Here is a 21,985-nt window from a genome sequence, read left to right on the forward strand (position 1 = left end):
ATCCCAGTTTCTGAATTCATATCCACAATGTATTAAACATTTAAACTGAATTGATTTAAATTCCTGAATGTATCCAACAGGTTCTAAAAAGAACTTCTAACTTCACCCTGCCATTACCCACAAGCTCTCTGATCGGATGTTTCCTTCTTGTCTCTCAAACCATGATAACTCGTTTTTACGTTTTTATTTCTACATCTGTTCGATTAACAAGATACAGCATGTATAAAAGTTTGGGAGATGTTGGAAGGTGGATTATTTCGCTTCTGATGGAGCCTCCACCTATCTATGTACTAAGTGCAGATGTATACTGATACTAGATTTTAAATATTGGACTGTTGCTTTAAAGAAGCTATAAACTTTAAACAATATATCAAATGCAATGTGAAAACAATGTGACAATGTGAAAGGTGTCGCTCATACTGATAAACCCACAAAGAATTTTCAGCTGAATCTGCAGCTCCCCTCTGCCTTACAGAGTTTCAGCTCATTGTACTTAAGGGAGTATTTCTACATTCAGGATCCTGTGACATCTAAACTATGACCTCTTCACTGTTGACCATTGAACTGCAGCTTTTTTATCACTTTGTAGGCCGCTGTTGTGAATATTGTTCATAAAATGACAAAATTACGAATGTGATGAACAGAAAACAGACATGCAGACAGTCCTGTTTTAACCATTTGGACCTGAACACAACGGGGCTAGCTTATTTTGGCATGTGGTGTTTCTGTAGGTTTGATGAATATAGATTATCCAAACTGCTCTGGGCAAAACATCAAAAAGTTAGGAAAGGAACAAAGTTCTAAAAGTATTGAGACTCTCAATGACTCTTTGTTGGTACCCAATATTCTTTAGTGGTCAGCCTTTTTTGTTCATGCTGCCCATGGCTACTATTTGAAATTCTGCCATCATTTGGACATCATCTTGTATTTGAGAATTCACATGATTAGCATATGGACGCAATTCTCTGCATTCATTAAAATTTTAATCAGTGTATAAAATTCAATAACATCATGCAGGATGAGGAGGGATTTCTCATTATCATTTTCTGCCTCCTCAGGGAGTTTGAACCAGGATATATCGAGGAATTTGGTACTTCACCTCCATCGCTCCCAGCTCTTCCTCCTCCACCTTCTCCTCCTCTTTCATCTCTATCACTGCTGCCACCACCACCACCACCACAACAACAACAACAACAACAACAAACACAACGGTCATCCCACCACAGCAGACCATGTTTAGCAGGAGGAGTCCAACTACGCATCAAGAACAGGTAGGAGAGAGCTAAGAACCTACATCAACCTGCCATTCACTAAACCCCTATTGAAAGCCCGGTCCCCACAGTGGTGATATTAGGGTCTGTTGTGGCCCTAGGCAAGAATTCCTAGGGGGCCCCTCAAAACCCGTGTTCGTCACCATTATGTTCTAAACTCTACAACTGCTGCTTTTGGACCTTGGCTATGGCAAATGCTGCCACTATGTCCTCCAGATCTAATGACCTTCGTACATTTCGTTCTATTGAAATGAGACCCAGACCTGAAAGTCTCTCCTGGGACAGGAGCAAGACAGACTCCAGGCTGGAGTCTCCAGTTCCACTAGCTAGGTTAACTAACAAAAAATTTGAAAATATAAACGCCATTAGTCTAACGTTAATGCTAGCTAGCTAAAGTTATTTAAATGTCTCCCCCATAGTTAAGGTTAAATGACAGCATTCAGACAGTTATTATTACACAACTTAATCGTCATTATCTGCTCTATCACTGTCTTGCATTCTTTTCTTCTCATCCTTATTTTTCTCTTTCTTTTTTTCACTCCCAGAAGGATAACTCCTCTTCATTTTCTTTTGACTTTCAATTATTAAGAAATTCTGTCATGCTTTGACAAGAATGACATGGGGCCCCTTCAGATGTCATTTGTTTAAGGGGAGGGGGGTTGGTGTGGAGTAAAGTTTGTCAGCCCTCGGGGGCCCCGTAAACGGCCTCGGGCCCAAGCAGTTGCCTGTTGACAAGCTGCGGCTCTGGGTCCTAGCCGGGTCTAAGCATAAGGGATATTTAAAATGTTATACAAGTAGCGAAATAATAACTTGTGTCGGTTGTGTGAGAGAGAGAGAGAAAGAGAGAGAGAGAGAGAGAGAGAGAGTGTATGTGGTATTTATTGTTTGTCTATTTCATATGTTTAAATATGTTTTCATGCACCAAACCACAGCAAATTCCTAGTAAGCTGCTTAACTGGCAATAAATCTTTTTCTGATTCTGTACATTAAGTACATCCATGATGAACAGCACCCGACAACTAGCTAGCGAAGCCGTTAGCAGAGTGTGACTTTGTATGTGAATTAACCTATAGACCAACATGCACAACAGGTCAAAAATATTCTCGCCAGTTACCATTTAACCGTCAACTGTTGACAGGGATGTCAACAGTTGCTACCATTGAAAGTCTTTATAGAGAGTAGGGATACTCTGTATAAGACTTTCGATGGTAGTTATTTTTACTTTCCCAAAAACAAAAATACAAGAGCAAAAGGGTAAGGAACGAATTAAACAGTGTTTGTCTGTTCTAACGTAAGCCGTTGAAGCATTTCATACTACATTTTTTGTGGGGTTACCTTAAAAAATCCCTGTTCACTACTAGCACATCCATTGTGTAGAATTTCTTACTGAGTCGGAGCCAGTCCTGGATGCTATTATAATAGAGTTTAGCAACTAAGTCCTGAGGCCTGTACTCAGTCAAGATCAACATGCCCTGGATTTATTTCAGTTACCCGGCTTCACTTAACCTCACAACCACGGTCCCGCATAAGCTGTGTCAGGACGGTGGTTATCAACAAGTTCAATCAACTCTGGGTTTCCCAATCCAGCGACGCACGCGTTCACTTTAAAGGTGGTGTTTGCACAGCACGATCAATCGCAAACATCTACCAGAGCCGCATATTTTACATAAGAAGAGCAAACTATAATTCTACATAAATATGAAGAACACAGACACGGTTTTACAGGCAAAACGCAGGAAGGAAAGCTGGCAATCACTTATCAATATCACTTCCCCATCAGTCAGGCACTGATCTGACCACAATTACACTTTTGCTTTTCATAAACTGTTGTTGCTTAAGCCTATTATATTATCATTTGCAAGTGGTAAGCGATCATGAGAGAAAATACAAAATATAAACACATAATTCAAACCGTTGTATGGCATTGGCAACACACGGCTCAAGAAGCCGACAAATAGCCTATACGTAATTCCCTCCGCTGAAAATATATATCTTTCATAAAAATACACATCAGGGAATGTTAGCGGGGTTGCCGGTCTCGCGCACCTCTCTCTCTCTCTCTCTCTCCACGCACCGAGCTCCACCGGATCTTCAAAGAACGGTAGGCGGTACTTTTACACCGGTTGATCTCTAATCTCCAACATAACCTGCTCCCGAGCAAGTTACCACAACGATTTAACCCATTAACAAGTGATCCACCGTCGTGATACACAAAACCCTGGGTTGAACCTGAAGTTACCTCGTTAACGCCAAATCTTGCTTCGTAGTACAGACCTCTGCTCTGTCAGACTTAAACGTTTACACTCCCTCAATTCCAGTTAACATTACTCAAGATAGAGTTACGTTCAGCAAAGCTATGGTCAGTTCTCATTTTTCAGATTTGATTTTATTTTATTAGGATCCCCATTAAGTGATGCAGAACATCAGCTACTCTTCCTGGGGTCCACACAAAACATAAAAACATTACAACAGATAAGACGTTTTCAAACAAAACAGCAACATGATATAAAAATAAAAATAAGAGCAGTATAGCTATCATTATTCCTTCTTGCAAATATAACTATACATAGTCCTCTTCATATACTCTTATAAATATTACACTAAATACATACACACTGAATATAGAAAATTTAAATCTTAAAACATCTTTGTATACACATAAATATTCCTATATATAAAAAGTACAAAAGTAGTTACAAAATATGGTTACAGGCGTAGGGCCCTTAGATGTTGCTTTACTTACTAGATTTATTGTGCGCTTTAGCAATCTCAGCCAGAAATGAGTTCCATGCAACCATCCCTCATACAATACTGTACGTTGATTGTGTTCGGGATCTAGGAATTTTAAAAAGACCTCTGGTGGCATGTTTGGTGGGGTATTTATGTGTGTTAGAGCTAAATTTTAGTTGACTATACAAACAATTAGGAATTTTCAATTCATTAATCTTTCTAACAAAAGCCAGGAGTGATACTGAATGAATGAATGAATGAATGAATGAATAAATGAATGAATGAGTTTATTGGTCGTAACCAAAGGGTAGGGTCAGAAGCTTCAGCTACTCTTTTTTAAGAGTAACAAACAAATTGGCAAGGACATTTTTTTACAAGACAAGAAAGATAAAAATAAATTCTACAAAAAAAACTAATCAACATATACACTTACCCAGATAACTTTCTACATACATGCATACATACAGTGTGTTTGCATATGCATGCATACACTTACCTACATATATATATACACACACGCCTACAATCAGCCAATGCTGATAGTCTCTCCTCAACTTTCAACCAGGAGAGATTCACATGCATGTTGTTTACATTAGACCTAAGTGGACATTGAAAGGCAAGACGAGCTGCTCTGTTCTGAGCCAGCTGCAGTTTTCCTAGATCCTTCTTTGCAGCACCTGACAATGGGCAATTGTAACCCTTATTACAATGTAGTAAGAATGTACCTTTATGAAATAGCTTGTAGTAGTGATATGTAGTTGATATCAGTGTGAATTTGGACCAGAATCAGAAGAAAACTAGATTGTTAAAAGCCAGAGAATTGAACGTCAATAAAGAAACTAAGAGACCAGGATAAAGTGTATTAATATACACAGAAATTTGGCATACATACAACTAGGGCTGGGCATCTTTCGATCGCCAATTTCGATACCTCACTTTTGATGCCGGTTCCTAACGATACTTTTTTTGATATCATATGTTTTAAAATCCATTTCAACATCAACAAAAATACATTAAACACAAAGCTTTTATTTTCCAACTTAATTGTGAATCAAAACAGTTATCAAAATGTAAAAATTCTGGTAACACTGCTCACTCAATTCAATTCAATTCAATTTTATTTATAGTATCAAATCATAACACAGGTTATCTCGAGACACTTTACAGATAGAGTAGGTCTAGACCACACTCTATAATTTACAAAGCCCCAACAATTACAATAAGTCCCTCAAGAACAGTGGTTACTCAGAGTAACATTAATAAAGTTGCCTTGCCTTACAAGCTCAGCCTGTCAGTCAGTCATCAGGGCAGAGAAACCACCGTTGTGCCTGCTTGTCTAAGAGGAAGTGTAACGTCAACAGCACCGCGACCGCTTTTGGCTCGCCATTAATATCATATCGCAGCAAACGCTGTCCGCGTAAAGTTTTGAAAAATTGTAACCACACTTCAAACCACTTTATCGGCATTGCTGTGACTCACTGTGACTTCAACAAAACTACAGAGCCGACAACGTAGTTTACCCCGTCCGCACCTCTCGTGTGTGTGTGTGTGTGTGTGTGTGTGTGTGTGTCGGTCGGAGCTCTGCTCTCTGTCAGTATGCAGAGAGGACAGATAACCTTGCGCTTACGAGTTCAGACGCTTTTGGTACCGAAATTTGGCACCGAAAGATATAAAAAATTTCGATACTCATAGGATTGGATAAAAGTATCGATGTTCGGTGCCCAGCCCTACATACAACAAACTAAAATAATAAAGTGCGCACATAAATGAGCTCAATTGTTCTTTGATGACGTGAGTTCAGAGATGTTCAACGTTGGGGCCCTTGTGAGTTTTGGTTCTGTCTGTCCTACCACCATAAAGAAGGAATCCAGAGCAATCCGTCTAAGTTCAGAGTCTCAATAGCTCGCCACCCAGCCAACTGAACTGGGAATCTCTAAACCCTGGAAATCTCTGGGATCTCAGGAGTCGATGTGGTTCAATATTCTTCTGTGGACTGGACCTCGCCTGTGTAGCATTTCTCAATTCTCCACCAAAAACCTGACCTATAGATAAGGCCAAATAATTTCTCTCAATTACTATTCAGTAATAAAATCAATTTCTTAGGTTACGATGAAAATAGAATGAGGTAATATTTCAGCTAACCCTTTCAGGTATCAAAAGTACATTTATATTAATGGCAACCTTTATACAAAAAATACATTTCTAATTCAAGTTTTATGGAACCTTAGTAACATTAACACTATCCTAAATAAAATTGCATAAATTGCATGTAAAACATCTCTCAAATTGTATTATTTTCCCATAACTTAAGCTACAGTGTTGTAATTTAGAGGCATTAAGACATGCATGCTTATTTATCCCTCCCTGCACTGGTAAGAAAGAATGCACTAAAAGTTTGCCTCTTCAAGTTACTTCACCATAAACTCCAGTCAAACAATTAAACTCACAATTTGTACTAACATTCATTCAACAAAATACCCACAACTAGCAATAGTGTTGAAAAGCAACATCACTCTTCATAACCAATAGATAGAATAATTAGCCCTTTTCATAGCCAATATACAGTACTCCATTAGCCTTTTGTGGCTAATTACCCTATTAGCATATGAATGCAGCACCTTAGCTAACCTTTTAGCTTTGCACTATTAGCACCAATTAGCATAAATGCTAGCGAACTTCACAGTGACTCAGCATCCAGGTTAAATACAATGAATGTCAAAGGCCTGTTAGCATGGATGCTAGCAACTCAAGGCCTAGTGAATGACTCACCATTTTAACGGAATTAACTCTGTGAGTCTTTAACTCTGTGACGACAGTGGATTCAGGCACAGCTCTTTCGCTCTATTCACAACAAGGCATAGTCAGTATTAGATTCTATTTAGTATATAGAATTTATAAAATTCACTAAATTTCGTTCTTTTCCTCTTACCGAGTGAATAACGGCAGCCTCCTACGTCCCGATGCAGGCGCCAAAAGGGACGTGAGGAGACATAAATCTAGTGATCTAACGCAGCCAAGTTGATATGTTTATTGATATTGGTCAGCTTGCGGACCATAGCTGATTGGTCAGCTCACGTCCACCTGTTGGCTTATTCACAAGCCCATCAAAGCCAACAAAAGAATAAGTGAACGTTAAATAATTTTCCACTATTTTCACCCATAGCTTTTACCGACTACTTTTGACCACATTTAAATAACTTGGAAAATAAAAGGAATACCTTAAAATAAAATATAGGAGTGTTATTATCAAGCCTGAGCTACACAATAGTCTAGATGTGATAAAACTATAGTCTGCAGGACTTGTATAGTCAATTTTGGTGTTAGAAAAGCAAAGCATCTTTTTATAACAGATATATTCCTCCCCATCATTACAAAAAGAGAAACTATATGCCTTGTCCCAACAGTTTATTTAATCTAACGCCAAGAAACTTTGTTTCCTCTACTTGCTCAACTGCTACATTATTTAGCATCAAATTCAGCTGAGGTCTAGAGCTCAAGGAATGATTTGTACCAAATACAATGCTTTTAGTCTTTGACATGTTTAAGAATAATTTATTGCTAGTAACCCATTCAAGTGCTATCTGCAACTCTTTGTTGAGGGTTGCAGTTATTTCAATTAATTGTAGGTGCATACATGTATATTGTTGTATCATCTGCATACATGGACACATGGGCTTTTTTAAAAGCAAGTGGAAGATCATTAATAAAAACAGAAAATAGTAAGCGAACTTCCTTGTAGAATTCCACCACAATGTTTTGTATCAGAAAAGCTTCTATTAAAGAAAACTCTTTGTGATCTATAGGATAGATAATTTTCTGTCCATGATAAAGCAGATGGCGCAAAACCATAACATACTAGTTTTTTCAATAATAATTTGTGATCAATGACCTCAAAGGCAGCACTGAAGTCTAGCAGTACTGCTCCTACAATATTCTTCTGATCAATTTCTTTCAACCAATCATTCATCATTTGCATCAAGTGCAGTGCATGTTGAGTGACATACTCTATAAGCATGCTGATGCTCGCTTGTCAAATTATTAACAGAAGTAGCACTGTATCTGTTCAAATACAATTATTTCCAAGAGTTTGCTAAGAATAGGTGACAGACTAATTGGTTGGCTGTTAGTGCCAGTGAAGGCTTGAATTGCTTGGGTAGAGGAATAACTTTAGCTTCTTTCCAAATTTGGGGAAAAACATTACTTGCAAGGTTTAAATTGAAGATGTGGCTTTTCTATTGTAGCATTAAAACTGAAACAGACTGAAAATATGAACAATAAAGCATACATCTAACCTCTTGCTTGTATAAGGCTTACGAATAAAAAAAAAAACAGTCGGATTGGACATTTTCCTCATACATGCAGTTATAAATGTTTAAAAAGGAGGGCACAAATTCTGTTCACACAGAGCATTCAAGAGAATCATTCATAACATAGACTGTAAAAATAATGGATGTAGCATCGGCGATGTCAACTGTTGGTTTGTGGACTGCCGTTTTGACGGCATTTTGGCTGTTGCCATCTTGGTATTTTGGAGACAGAAGTGACCATATCTGGACCTAAGGGCACATTTTTGTGTATGGTTTTAATGGCGCTGCGCTAAGCTTAATGCTAAAGAGCAAAAGTTGCCTTCTGACGTGAGTCATCCAGCGGAGTTTTACTGCAGGGTAAAGAGGTAGAGAGCTGGTTGAAAATCGTTGACTTTCTCTTTACCAGCTAACGCTAGCGCTAGCTAGCTAGCTTGGTTGGCAGACCACTGAACAAGACATTTCTAGGCAATCAAAGTGTTCCAATTAACTTTAATGAAGTGAAAACACACAGTGAGAGGGTCAAAGTTTAGGACAAAAACATGGACAACACCCCAAAAAAAAAACTTTTGTCCTTTCGATTTCTTACAGGTTGAGTCGTTGTTGCCCATAACACGCTAGCATTCTGCTTATGAATGCTGATTGGTCAGTGAAGGACTGATTACGACCAGAGATCCCACTTGATGGCATCTGAAGCAGAACCAGAATGTCAGAGTAAATATTTCGGCATGGTCTTTAAAATATTAGCAAACCTCTATCTAGTACGTGTATTGACAGGGAGAGCCTAACCTGTCAGCTGTGTTGTTGATGCCTCGAGATAAAAAAGGAAGTGACTCAGAGCTTGCCGTAAAGCAGTCTCTGGCAGTTCGATGTGTATGACGTCATTTTAAAAGGCTTTTTAGAACAAAAAAGCCACTTAAAAAAAAATCTAACACCCAGTGTGTATTTTCTTAGCCTCCCCTTTCGAATGCAACATTCAAATTACTAGACAAAAAATTATATCCTGAGAAAAATGGATTTTGAAGGGTATAGCGCCATAGACCTCCATTAATTCTGCACTCGCCTGTGAGCGTCCCCTATTTGGAACCAGAGTGGAACTTAAACCAGTTCAGAAGCCAGAAGTATCGAGAGAGTGGAACTTCTTCCCTTATTAGAAATTCTTTGGCTTTACTTTTCAGACACGGAAGTTGCTCCTTGGTTCGGACCAAAGGAAACTCCTCAGAGTTAAGTGTTGCTGACTAGGACTTCCTGTCTAATTCCAATTCCTTCCAGTATCGATAAATTATCTTTATTTTTCCTAACCGTGTTGGAAGTGATGTCAATAAGTGACAGGTTTACGGCTGTCAGCTGGGGAGGTCATCACCCCTGGTGTAAGGATGTTCTGTCTGTGCTTCCTTTGTTGGTGTGCATGTGTGTTACGGTCAGAGGATTTCTTAGTCTGCCCTATTTGAGACTCAGGGTTCAAACTCAAATCAACAGGAACAAAACACAGTATAAACAGAATCTCCTCAGGTTACTGAGAGAAGTCCATAAGGGGACTTTATTGCAGGCTGACGCTCACTGTTATACCAGTAATTGAACCTGCCCGCTATTTATTTTGTGATTTTGCAAGAATGATGTATATGGGGATATAACAAAATAGTTAGTTATGTTCCATGCAAATATTATCCTTAATATGATGAAAACTGGGATAAAATATAAATGATGACATGACACAGACCAAAAGTTGAGTAAAGCTGAATATAATAAAAAGAAATAAACTAAAAATATCATATAATTAATCACCTTTTTGTTTGTTTGTTTTATTTGGATCCCCATTAGCTTCAGCATCAGCTAAAAAGCTATTCTTCCTGGGGTCCTACAATCTATCATGTGACAATACAATTTACAATATTATATTACACACCATACACACAAGACATTACTTCACATTACACAACATTTGAAAATACAAATCATATTTTACAGTTAACACAGTAATCACACAACATAAATAAATAAAGAAATTAAATAAAAATTACACTACTCCGAATAGATCCATTTTAAAGATAATATGTAACGAAAAAGCCCTATATCGAAATCTTTTTTAATTTAATATTAAGTATTGAATTCTCTTTGAAGGTAATATATCTTAAGTGATTTTTTAAATCCATATTGAGTATTTTGTTGTTTGATAACATTTGGGAGAGAGTTCCATTCACACATTGCTCTATACCTAACTGAACGTTGAATTGATTTGGTTTTCACTTTAGGTAAAATAAAACTACCTCCTACTACATGCCTCGTTGGATAATAATGTGCATCAATACTAAAAGATAATTTTGTATATAAAATAAAAGGTGTTTTATTCGTTGTAACATTATATAAAAAAAACATTAGTGAATACACCAATCTATTTTTAACTTTAAACCATGAGAGGTTTTCATGCATTTTATCAACATTATATTTAAACCCACATGAGAGAGCCACACGTGCCGCTTTATTCTGAATCACTTGTAGTTTCTTTATATTAATTGCTGAAGTGCTGGACCAAACCACAGAACAGTAATCAAGGTGTGAAAAAAACAAAGCATAAAGTACTTGTTTAACAGTCTGTGGTGTAAAGTGTTTTGCGCACCTTTTAATAACAGACAAAGTTTTGCCCATTTTAGTTACCAGTTTCTGAACATTTCTATCCCAACACAATCTGTTATCAATCATCACTCCCAAAAGTTTAACCTCTTCTCTCTGCTCCGCAGAATTTTGCTCTATACTGAGTTCAAGTTTTGGTTTGGAACGTAAAGAAAAATGAGTTCCAACCACTAAACACATTAAGAATTATTTATAATAATTATGGGGCAGCAGGATTCAATTACATTTTATTTATAGTGTCAAATCACAACAGGAGTTATCTCAGGACACTTTACAGATAGAGTAGGTCTAGACCACACTATAATTTACAAAGAACCAACAATTTCCCACGAGCAAGCATTTGGTGCAACAGTGGCAAGGAAAACTTTCCTTTTTACAAGCAGAAACCTCAGACAGACCCTGGCTCTTGGTGGGCGTCTATCTGCCGCTGCCGGTTGGGACACAGAGACACTAATACACATACAGATATGGATAAATATAATTCATAATTAAAGCTGCAAGCAGCGTTGGACGGGCCCTCGCACCTCTGCGTCCGTTGGGGTTACTGGTGGACGCCGCTCCTTGCGACCGTGCATTTGCGCGGCATTCAGACACTGCAAATCGTCACCAATGAAAGGGGAACTCCCTGCTGAGTTCAATGATACCTCACACAAGACTCTACGTTATAAAGCAGTTACACACCAACCAGACGGCCGACCGTCGGCAGAAAAGCCAGTCGGACTGATCAGTCGGGTCCCTGAGGTCCAAAAAACTGCCGACTGCTGAAGTGACACCAACTTGAGCGTACGCTCTACGCATGTGCGAAACGTAATACGTCTCCATAGCAGCAGGCAGCGCTACTCTGTATTGTTGCCCAAGAAATGAAAACCGGCAGCTCATTGGAACGACTCACGTGGGTTTGTTTTCTCCGGAAATTCAAAGCCAGACTGTCATGGCGGCTTGTTCAAAATACGATCTCATATTATACTAAAATAGTTCACTGAAACGACTATTTTTAAGATTATCGACTTGGTGTGTCAGCGCCCATACAGTTCAATAGCTGTGAAAGGGGGCGTGGCCAAAGCATAGGGGTCGGGGCAAACCTTTACCAATAAAAAAGGAAGTCTCTACTGAGTTCAATGATACCTCACACAAGGGGCTACATCAAACGGGTCATAAGTTATAAAAAGTGGCGTGGCTACAACATCGGGGGCGGGTCAAACCATCACCAATCAAAAGGAAAGTCTCTGCTGAGTTCAATGATACCTCACAAAAGGGTCTACCTTAAACGGTTCAAATGTTATGAACGGGGGCATGGTTTAAGCATAGGGGTCGGGCCAAACCATCAGCAATGAAGAAGGAACTCTCTGCTGAGTTCAATGACACCTCACACAAGACTCTCCCTTAAACGGTTCATATGTTATGAAAGGGGGCGTGGTCTGAGTAAGTGGGCGTGGTTAACGTATTGGGGGCGGCTCAGTATCACATGTAGACCACACATTATAAGTTTCATGTAAATCGAATGATCTTTGTCATATAATGCAGATTTCCTGTTGCCAGCGGGGGGCGCTATGACCAAAAGTCAATTTTGGCATGTAGGTGTCCTCAATTTAAAATGGCGGACTTCCTGTTGGGTTTAGGGTATGGCTCCAATGAGCTTTTGTGTACGTCTTGACATGCTACATATGTGTACCATGTTTCGTTAGTCTACATTAAACGTACTGCAGGGGCTACATTTTTAAAGTTTTGCAGGGGACGCTAGCAAGCCATTTTTGTGCACCTATAACTGAAACCCTTAAAATACGTAAGTTTTCACCAGAATTGATGTGACCGCCAATTTGTATGAGTTTTTGAGTATGTTAAGCCCCTCAAAAAGGCGATTAATTTGATGGACGAAGGAAAAAGAATAATAATTCCTTCAGTTTCAATAGGGCCTTCGCCGCTGTCGGCGCTCGGGCCCTAATAATAGAACTGTGACTAGAACTAATAGTAGAAGCAGTGCAGGGCGTAGAGCAGGACCACGGCAGCAGCTGCAACCACGATCCAGGTTCCACCCCAATCCAAGGAAAACTGCAAGGCGAGAAAACATAAGGACTAAGTTGGTAACAAGCATTACTGGGAAATGAATGCACACAGATGGAAAGAGAGAGGAGAGAGGACACAGTTTGTCAAAGGAAGTCCCATGGCAGTCTAAAACTATAGCAGCATAACTAAGAGCTGGTCCAAGGCAAACCTCAGCCAGCCTACAAAGGGTTGGTTGTTGAATCTGACAACTATGAGGAGAAGCAGAGATAGGAGGGGGCTTGTTGCTTGTGGCTACACACCCTCCCTAGGTGCTAGGCGAACGTTGCCACTCCTCACTCCCTACTATAAGCTTTATCAAAGAAGAAAAAAAAAAATTAAGATTACTTTAAAATGTGGGAACCCAGACTGGGAGCTGGTTGCACAGGAGAGGAGGCTTATAGATGAAGGCTCTGGCTCACATTCTACTTTTAGAGACTCTGGGAACCACAAGTAACTCTGCATTCTGGGAGCACAGTACTCAAGTGGGACAATAAGGTACTATGAGCTCTTTAAGATATGATGGTGCCTGACCATTAAGAAAAAGGATTTTAAATTCAAACCTGGATTTTACAGGAAGCCAATGCAGAGAAGCTAATACAGAATAAATAGGATATCTTATCTTAGTTCTTGTCAGTACAAGCGCTGCAGCATTCTGGATCAACTGGAGAGTCTTAAGAGACTTGTTTGAGTAACCTGATAATAAGGAATTGCAATCATCCAGCCTTGGACTAGTTTTTCTGCATTGTTTTGAGATAGGTATGATAGGTCTAATTTTGTCAGTGTTAAGCAGGTGAAAAAGGATGTCTGGCCTAGGGCACCAACATGGTGAGAAACCAAACCGTAAATTAATGACGTTTTTTAAAGTGTGAATATTTAATTTCAGGCATTTTCACCAGAGAGAGACAGAGAGAGAGAGAGAAAGAGAGAGAGAGAGAGAGAGAGAGAGAGAGAGAGAGTTATGATATGCAGCAAAGGTCCCAAGGCTGGAATAAAACATTCCTGGTTCAACACTGTAATGTCATCTCTCTCTCTCTCTCTCTCGCTCTCTCTCTCTCTATAAGTGTTTATCAGAGTCCTTACAGGCAAACAGTCTATAAATACTGACACTTACAGCCAGTTTCATCCTAATATGGAGGTCAGGTCCTAGAAGTACAGCCTCATCACAGCCACAGGGGGGTGCTAATGTGACTACAGACATTTTCTCTGGTTGATCTTTCTTGTGCCCTGTTGCCCAGTCCCCACTGTTATCGTTAAAGTGGAATCAAAGTTGAAGTCAAGAGGTATAAGAGTTGGGCTCTTTACTTAGTTCCAAGACTTGCCAGTTCTTGTAACATTTTGAAACTGTGAAGTTTGAAAACAATGTTCTTGGTTCCTGGAAAACGTACTGCTCCGTAATATACGTATACAATACCTTTTGGAAGCAGTTACATTAATCATCTTGCAGAATTAAAGTTAGTCCTCAGCAATGAGTGCTAAAGTGCCTTCAACTAGCAACACGTTTGCAGGTGATTGTAATAACCGAATAATTTAAATGTAGACTCATAGACTCAGTTAAACATGCAGAATGACTCTATTCTTTCACAATTCCCTGGAGTCTGGGTGGTTATCAGATACCACTGAGGAGAGAGAAGGAGGTAGAGTGGGAGCAATGCTTGTCTCTTATTGGTGCACAAACAGGAAGTGGGCCATCAGAGCCCCGTGAGGCTGGGTGTTAATATGGAGATGACAGACAGACTGATTTTGAAACACATACAGTGTCTTTATCTGACTCCTTCTTTCCTTTCCTTTTCTTCTCTTTTTGTCCATTTTTTCTTCCCTATTCTCGCTTCCTTTCCTTCTCTACCTTGCTTCTCTCTTTCTTAACTTTCCTCTCTTTTCCTTTCAATTCTTTTCTTCATCCTTTTTTTCTTCTCCACTCCCCTCATCTTTTCTTTTTTCTGCCTCCTCTTTCTCCTCCTTACTTTCCTGCTCTCCTCCCCTCTTTCCTCCTTAGATGTTTCTTTAGTTGAATCACCACATTTTTCTAAAACATCGTCACGTTATTGCACAAAACACACACACACACACACACACAATACAAACAAGCTCCATTAAGCCCCTGACACACCAACCCGACGGCTGATCGTTGGCAGAAAAGGCAGTCAGACTGATCAGTCGGCTCCCCGAGGTCCAAAAAGTGCCTTGGAACACACTGAAGCGACGCCATCTTGAGCTTACGTTCTGCACGTGCTTCTCCAGCCGATAGCAATGGCGGCTTGTTCGAAATGCGATCTCGGTTTTTACGAAAATCTGTCTTCATTTCAGATCGACAAAGGTCAGTTTAAAAGATTTTTGTCAGGTTTTGAGAGGCGTCACTCATCCCGCTCGTTATTTCTGGGTTAACACAGATTGGTGGAGTGAGTCCGACTGCCCGCCCTCCGACCCAGCAGCCCTCGCAAGACCTCGCCAGACTGTCCGACGGCCGTTTATCGGGTTGGTATGTCAGGGCCATTACACTAACACAGTTTAATAAAAAACAGTACAGTCTAGTGTTAGTCCCTGTATTAACATACCTGTCAATACATTTGGGAATCATAGCAATGTCCATCTGTGTTTTGTGTTTTGGTAATGGGTGAGACTACATTGTGGTTTACATTTACAACACATTCTCACTCCCATCACGTAAAATATGGATGCTTGTTCAGGTGATTTTGTGGCTGTTACTGACGCTAAAAGTCTCCTTCAGCATCATATCTAAACACACTTTATCTAAACGTGCTTGGTCGGGACTATTGGCGTTACTTTTGACACAGGTTTAGGAAAAGATCGTGGGTGGGCTTATGAAAGGCATGTTTCCGTGACACACGGGACAAGAAAGGGACAGTTGGGTTTAGGAAAAGTGACATGCGGGACGAAAGTCCTGTGTTGTTTGACTTATCCACCACCCCAACCAACCTCCCGCGGAATTTCGGGCTTTCATACTACTCGCTACTCGCTCAAGTCACTCTTAATACTACGTCATCTTCAAGCTCCGCTTAGCTGCTGCTCTGCCCGGTGGTTCTACACACGTGCTGAAGGGACCTTTTTGCATCGAGTTCGGAGTGAGAACGGGTTGACATTTAATGTGGTCAGTTCAACCCGTTGTTAGGTTAGTTTCACTAGTCAGTTAACTGCTAGTCTCTCATTGCTAACCTGACTCCACAGTGCTTCGCTGTCCCCTCCACACATAAACTTCTGGATAGGAGGAAAAAAAAGCTCTAGGTTGTTTGCGTTTCATTAAACCAGTCACAATCGTCCTGGACGGCGTTAAGCTCCGGTTGCAGCAAAGGTGGCTCTGCAAAATGATCTGAGAAAGGAACTTGTTATGGTCGAACATTTGCATCCAGCAAAAGAAAAACACCACATACAATATTAAAGGAAGGTAACTATTTACATAATACAGTACCGTGAGCTATTAAAATTTCAAAAGCTGGATACATGGTTAAATGTAATTTGCTCTTACCAGTTTATCGCCCTGGATATTTTGTCCATAGCAAGTCCCCGCCAATCGTTCCCAAAATGTCCCAGTTAGATAGTAAATGCCGTAAACATATTCTTTGTAAATCTTTACAGTCATTCCCTGATAAAACCAAGCAGGTCTGCCTTGTTGCACGATACAAATTTTCTTCAAAACCTGCCATGTTCACGGTGTTCTCATGATTTTCATTGTTCAATTTCCTCTCCCTTTTTGGCACTATGACACATGGCAGGGTACTTTCTTTTTTTAACATGCTGTGCAGATTTACAGGGGTGAGCTCTGAGTTTGGCAAGGCACCAGATGTTCTGGTGATTATCCATTAAATAAAATCATCAATCCAGACTAGTCAACTGCTAGTCTATATCCATGACGTTCTACTTCTGGGATTGCTCCGCTATTTATGAGGACAATGGTTAAATGCTCCTCAGATCTCTGCAGGGTAAATTCAGACAGCTAGCTAGACTATCTGTCCAATCTGAGTTTTCTGTTGCACGACTAAAGCAACTTTTGAACCAGCAAAACAAGTTCCTTCCCGAGGCTATTTTGCAGCAGCACCGTGGCTCTGTCCGGCGATTAGCGGCACCCATGATGATTGTGATTGGTTTAAAGAACTGCCAATAATCCAGAGCATGTTTTTGTCCCATACCGGAATGCTGTGTAGACTAGCCAGACACTCCTCCACAGTGCTGTGAAGGAAGGTCTGGCAAAGCGAGACTAGTTAACTGCTAACAGAGCCTATTGCACTGTTGCTATGGTTACATGCAGTTTAATATGTATATACATGAGCTCTGATTTAGATCTGTGCTAATCTGATGTATAAACAGGGGTGCACATAACTTTTTCAGTGAGTTACTCAGGTGAGTACCAGCAGATGGTGTCTAGTACTCACCCCATATGTAGCGTGGTCTTAAAGGTGCTCTAAGTGATGTGACGTGTTTTTTAGGCTACAACATTTTTCGTCACATACAGCAAACATCGCCTCACTATCCGCTAGCTGCCTGTCCCCTGAACACACTGTAAAAAAAACGCGGTCTGTTTGACAACCTGCACAACGAACCATAACAAACAGTGTTCCAGCCACTAACCGACAAGAAGGAGCTGGTTGAGTCATGAATATGCATTGTGGAAGTAGCCTACGTGCTAACGCTGCTGCAGTGATGGCTCAACCAGCTCCTTATTGTCGGCAGGTTGGCGCAGTTTGTTTTTGTTGCCGTTTGTGGAGCCTGAGCTGTCTTCAGAGACCACGTTTTTCTTACGGTGTGTTCAGGGGACAGGCAGCTAGCGGATAGTGAGGAGATGTTTGCTGTATGTGACGAAAAATGTTGTAGCCTAAAAAACGCGTCACATCACTTTAATAAGTGCAGTCTTCCACACTGTCCTCCTCAGTACAGGCACCACTGTCCTCTTCAGTGTCGCCCCCACTGTCCTCTGCTTCAGCTTCCTGCATGGTAGATGATGAAGATGCTGCAGATGCACCTCTCTGTCCTTGATTGAGCCTCTGATTAGTTGTCTCCATCCACAGGTCAACAACAGACTTTGGGTTAAATGTCTCTGTGGTCTGCTTTGACAGGTGAATGTGCATCAGGGCAGACGAGATCTGTACTGTACTGGTTTTTATTATGTTGAGATGTGAGAATCCCCTCTCACTTAAAGGCAGTGTAAGAGACAGCTTAACCACCTTGTTGATGTTGGAGTAAGCATCTGTGTTACTTGTATTTACTATTTGGACCAAGTCATACACAGAAGAGGCTCCCAGGCGTTTTCCTGCCTGCTTTAAGCGCATCCATTCTATCACAGTGGTATCTTTGTCAAGTTGCAAGGTGGCCTCATATTTCTTGAATGCTACAAACTGTTGTGTTTCCAAAACTGTGGAGGTCTTGCATTTACTGAGGCCATGTTGAAGGATCAATTACTAAGAAATGATCACATGACTTGATGTTGTCATATCTGATTTCAAACTCTTCAATTAACCCCCTGAGTAAGTGAGTCTTGTCTCTATCAGCATCAGCATTAGAAACAGTGTGTGCCCTGTGGCTTTCACCATCAAGCAGAAGTGTAAACTGTCCAATGGCCACCATGAGTTCATCCTTACATTAATTTAATGGTCAGCTTTTCTTTCTGAAACCTAATGGATGTGGTCTTCAAAATGTTGCCAATGTCAAGCATGTTTGACAGAAAGCACTGAAAACGCTCTGTGCAGATATGCTGAAAGTCACTGTTATCACTCGTAGCCAGTTGTATTTTAATGGCTGGCAATAGTCTTGATATTTTTTCATGCCTCCATGCAGACCATCTGATATTATGAAAATTACCCAGTTTCACAAAGAAGATCCCATTTACTTCACATAGCTTCTTCAGTGCAACAGTTTTTTTTTTGCTCCACCTTTTTGTAAATGAAACTGCAGCAGCTTGACCACAGAGCAATTAAATGTCTCACAGTAAGGAACGTTGCGATCAGCTGATTTTGAGCAATTCTCCAGTGTGTGTGCAGTACACAGAATGTGCACAATCCAACCGCAGCAAGTTGCCGGAGTTTTGGCACTATGCGTTGTAGATACCGACGTTGACGCAGCCCTGTCTGTGCACACAGCGACCAACTTTGTTGTCCAGTCATCCAAGCCTGTGTCCTGGAAAAGTCTCACAAGTCCGTCTGTTATGGCCTGCGCGGTTTGGTCAGCACCCAATTCAATCACTCCATTAAAGTCCAAAGTAAACTCTCCGTTGCTGGACACAGACACAATCCTAGCCGCTTCAGTAAAGGAACATCCTCAAAATAGGAAGACATGGGACGTGCTTGTTTAGCTTTATGGAAGGCGAGGAAAAAAATATTAAACAGAGCTTGCCACTGTTCTTCATTCAGCTTCTCTCGCCATCTGGCAGGTGAGTGACTGGACATTTCTTCTCGGTTAGCTTGTTTATTAGCAATGGCTTGCGCCACATTCGTGTGCTCCTTGCTCTTTTCATGTTTGTCAAATAAAGGATGGTTGAAATTCTTTGAGCCTTTATAACGCACCTGTTTTGTATGCTAGATGTGGATTTGAGCGGCAAATTAGCTTCAAGCCACTGCACATCTTAGAGCCACTTTTACGAAAAAATGTATTTTCTTTGGCTCTGGCTCCAGTTGGCATTTCTTTGTAGGTGGCAAATTGCCAAAGAAGCTGCTTAATGTCTGTTGCTTTTTGGACATCTCTCACAGTAGTTGACAAGCAACATGTCATGTGTAAGGTTAGATGAGAAGATCGGTCAAGTACGCAAAGGCGCATTACGCATTTCCAATTTTGGCGCGCATGCGTACCTGCGTACCAGTTATGTGCACCCCTGTGTATAAACATACACCTGTTAGCTGGAGAGCAAGATTCTCTTTGGCCATATTTAATTTTTAAGTGTCTGCATATTTTGGATGTCTCAGGGGTCATTTAGGAAGTTGCAGGTGTCCTGAAGAGGTTACGGTGGTCCTAAAGAGGTTCATAGGAGCTTGAAGAGTTTCCAGGGAGTGTTGATGTGGTTCAAAACAACCTCGTAGCCACGGGTGTGCCAAGATGTGCCTGTGTGATCTAAATCTCAAACTCACTAGTAAATTCACTCAAATATGCATGGAGGATATATTTATTCATAATTCAAATTGAAAGTCCAAAGAGAAAACAAAGCGACATCAAATTAAAAATATTATTTTACTATGCTGCTAGGAAAAATCATGATATAATTCAGTCAAAACTGAAAAAGCAAAGTTGAAATGTAAAATGATAATTTGAATATGTACAGTGCATAAAAAGTCAAATTTAAAATGCAAAGCTTAAATGTAAATGGACTGTTTTTATATAGCACTTTTCTAGTCTTAACAACTACTCAAAGCGCTTTTACATAGTACAGGAACCATTCACCATTCAAACACATTCATACACTGTGGCTGAGGCTGCCATACAAGGTGCCACCTGCTCATCAGATAAACATTCACACACATTTACACTCCGATGCACAGCATCGGGGGCAACTCAGGGGTTCAGTGTCTTGCCCAAGGACACTTCGACATGGGACTGCAGGGCCAGGGATCGAACCACCAACCTTCCGATTGGCAGTACTACCACTGAGCCACAGCAATAAATATATATATATTAAATATAAATGCTTAAAGCGCCCATATTATGCTCATTTTCAGGTTCATAACTGTATTTTAAGGTTGTACCAGAATAGGTTTACATGGTTTAATTTTCAAAAAACACCATATTTTTGTTGTACTGCACAGCTCTCTCTCACTGCTGCAGATCTTCTTTTCACCTGGTTTCTGTTTTAGCTACAGAGTGAGACCTCTTTTCATCTTCTTCTTCTGTACTATCTTTGATTGCACTCGCACATGCTCAGTAGCTCAGATGTAGATCATGTCAGCTAGCTAACTCTAGAGACAGTAAAAGAAAGCCTGTTTCTCCAACTTTGGTCAGTTACAAGGCAGGATTAGCTGGGAGACTTCTAAATGAGGGCACACATGTAAGTAGTTCTTTTGTAGATTATGGTGAACTTGTGTGTGTTGTAGCAGTGCTTTGCTATTGAGAACGACGTAGCATGCTAGCGTTAGCATTAGCGTTAGCATGCTAATGCTAACGGTTAGCATGCTAACGAGCTAACGGTTGTGGTTAGCCAGCTCATTTCGGACTATGACGTCACAGTCCGAGCCGATTTTGAACAGCTCACTAGGAGACTGAAGGCAGGACACATTCAGAAACTGTATCTCACTCAAAACAGCATGGATGGATTTTTTTCAAAGTTTGTATGTGTGTGGAAGCACCAGAGACACAAAAGAACACCCCAAATCCCAGAAAAAGTGTTTTTTTCATAATATGGGCACTTTAAACTGAAATCTTTGATTGAAAATTGCAATGGAAATAAAAGAAAAACATCAAATAGAAACTCAAAATGTGAAATGGAAAAGCATAAATGGAAATACTTAAATTATAAAAAAGAAATTTTATTTTAGCTTTTGCACTATAATTTTTTATTTGAAAGTTTATCTTTTGAATTTCACATTTGGCAATTTTCCTTTGAAATTTTAAGATTGTCCTTTTCCTTTGGATTTAGCATTTGGTATTTCGATTTGGATTTAGCATTTGGCATTTCCATTTGGATTAAAGGGATATTTCACCGCAGGAAAGATGAATATGTATTTTAATTGGGTCATTTTTGCAGTAGAAATGTGAAATAATTTTAGAAGTTGGTGCCTTCTAGACCGAGAAAAGCCCTCATGTGTGGAGTGACAGGAAGAGGACCCAAATGCAGAGGGAGGCAGGCAGGCAGGAGATGGTTGAACTCAGGGATTTAATATAACAAAAAACGGCAGTACAAAGACTGGAAAACTCACAAAATAACAAACTGATGGGCAAAACACAGGCAGGAGCAAACTGACACACGCAGGAACAGACACAAGGCACAGGGAAGCAACACAAGACGATCTAACAAGAGACAAAGAGAACACAGAGGCAGCAAACAAGGGACCATAGACAGTATATAATGGACCAACA

The 21,985-nt window shown here is 40.2% G+C and overlaps 1 protein-coding gene across 6 annotated transcripts in view; it reads left to right on the forward strand.

Moving 5' to 3' along the window:
- Positions 1 to 21,985, forward strand: part of shroom3 (shroom family member 3) — a 147,079-nt gene that overhangs the window by 65,168 nt on the left and 59,926 nt on the right. For 5 of the 6 annotated variants that reach the window (XM_039779675.1, XM_039779674.1, XM_039779673.1 and 2 more), the window contains one exon: positions 1,059 to 1,271. The exons of the other annotated variant lie outside the window; for it this stretch is intronic. In XM_039779675.1, the coding sequence (XP_039635609.1) occupies positions 1,059 to 1,271 (213 nt within the window). The remainder of the gene's footprint in view (positions 1 to 1,058; positions 1,272 to 21,985) is intronic. 6 annotated transcript variants of the gene reach the window in all.

This window comes from Perca fluviatilis, chromosome 17 (genome assembly GCF_010015445.1).
Source record: "Perca fluviatilis chromosome 17, GENO_Pfluv_1.0, whole genome shotgun sequence".
Classification (NCBI taxonomy): Eukaryota; Metazoa; Chordata; class Actinopteri; order Perciformes; family Percidae; genus Perca; species Perca fluviatilis.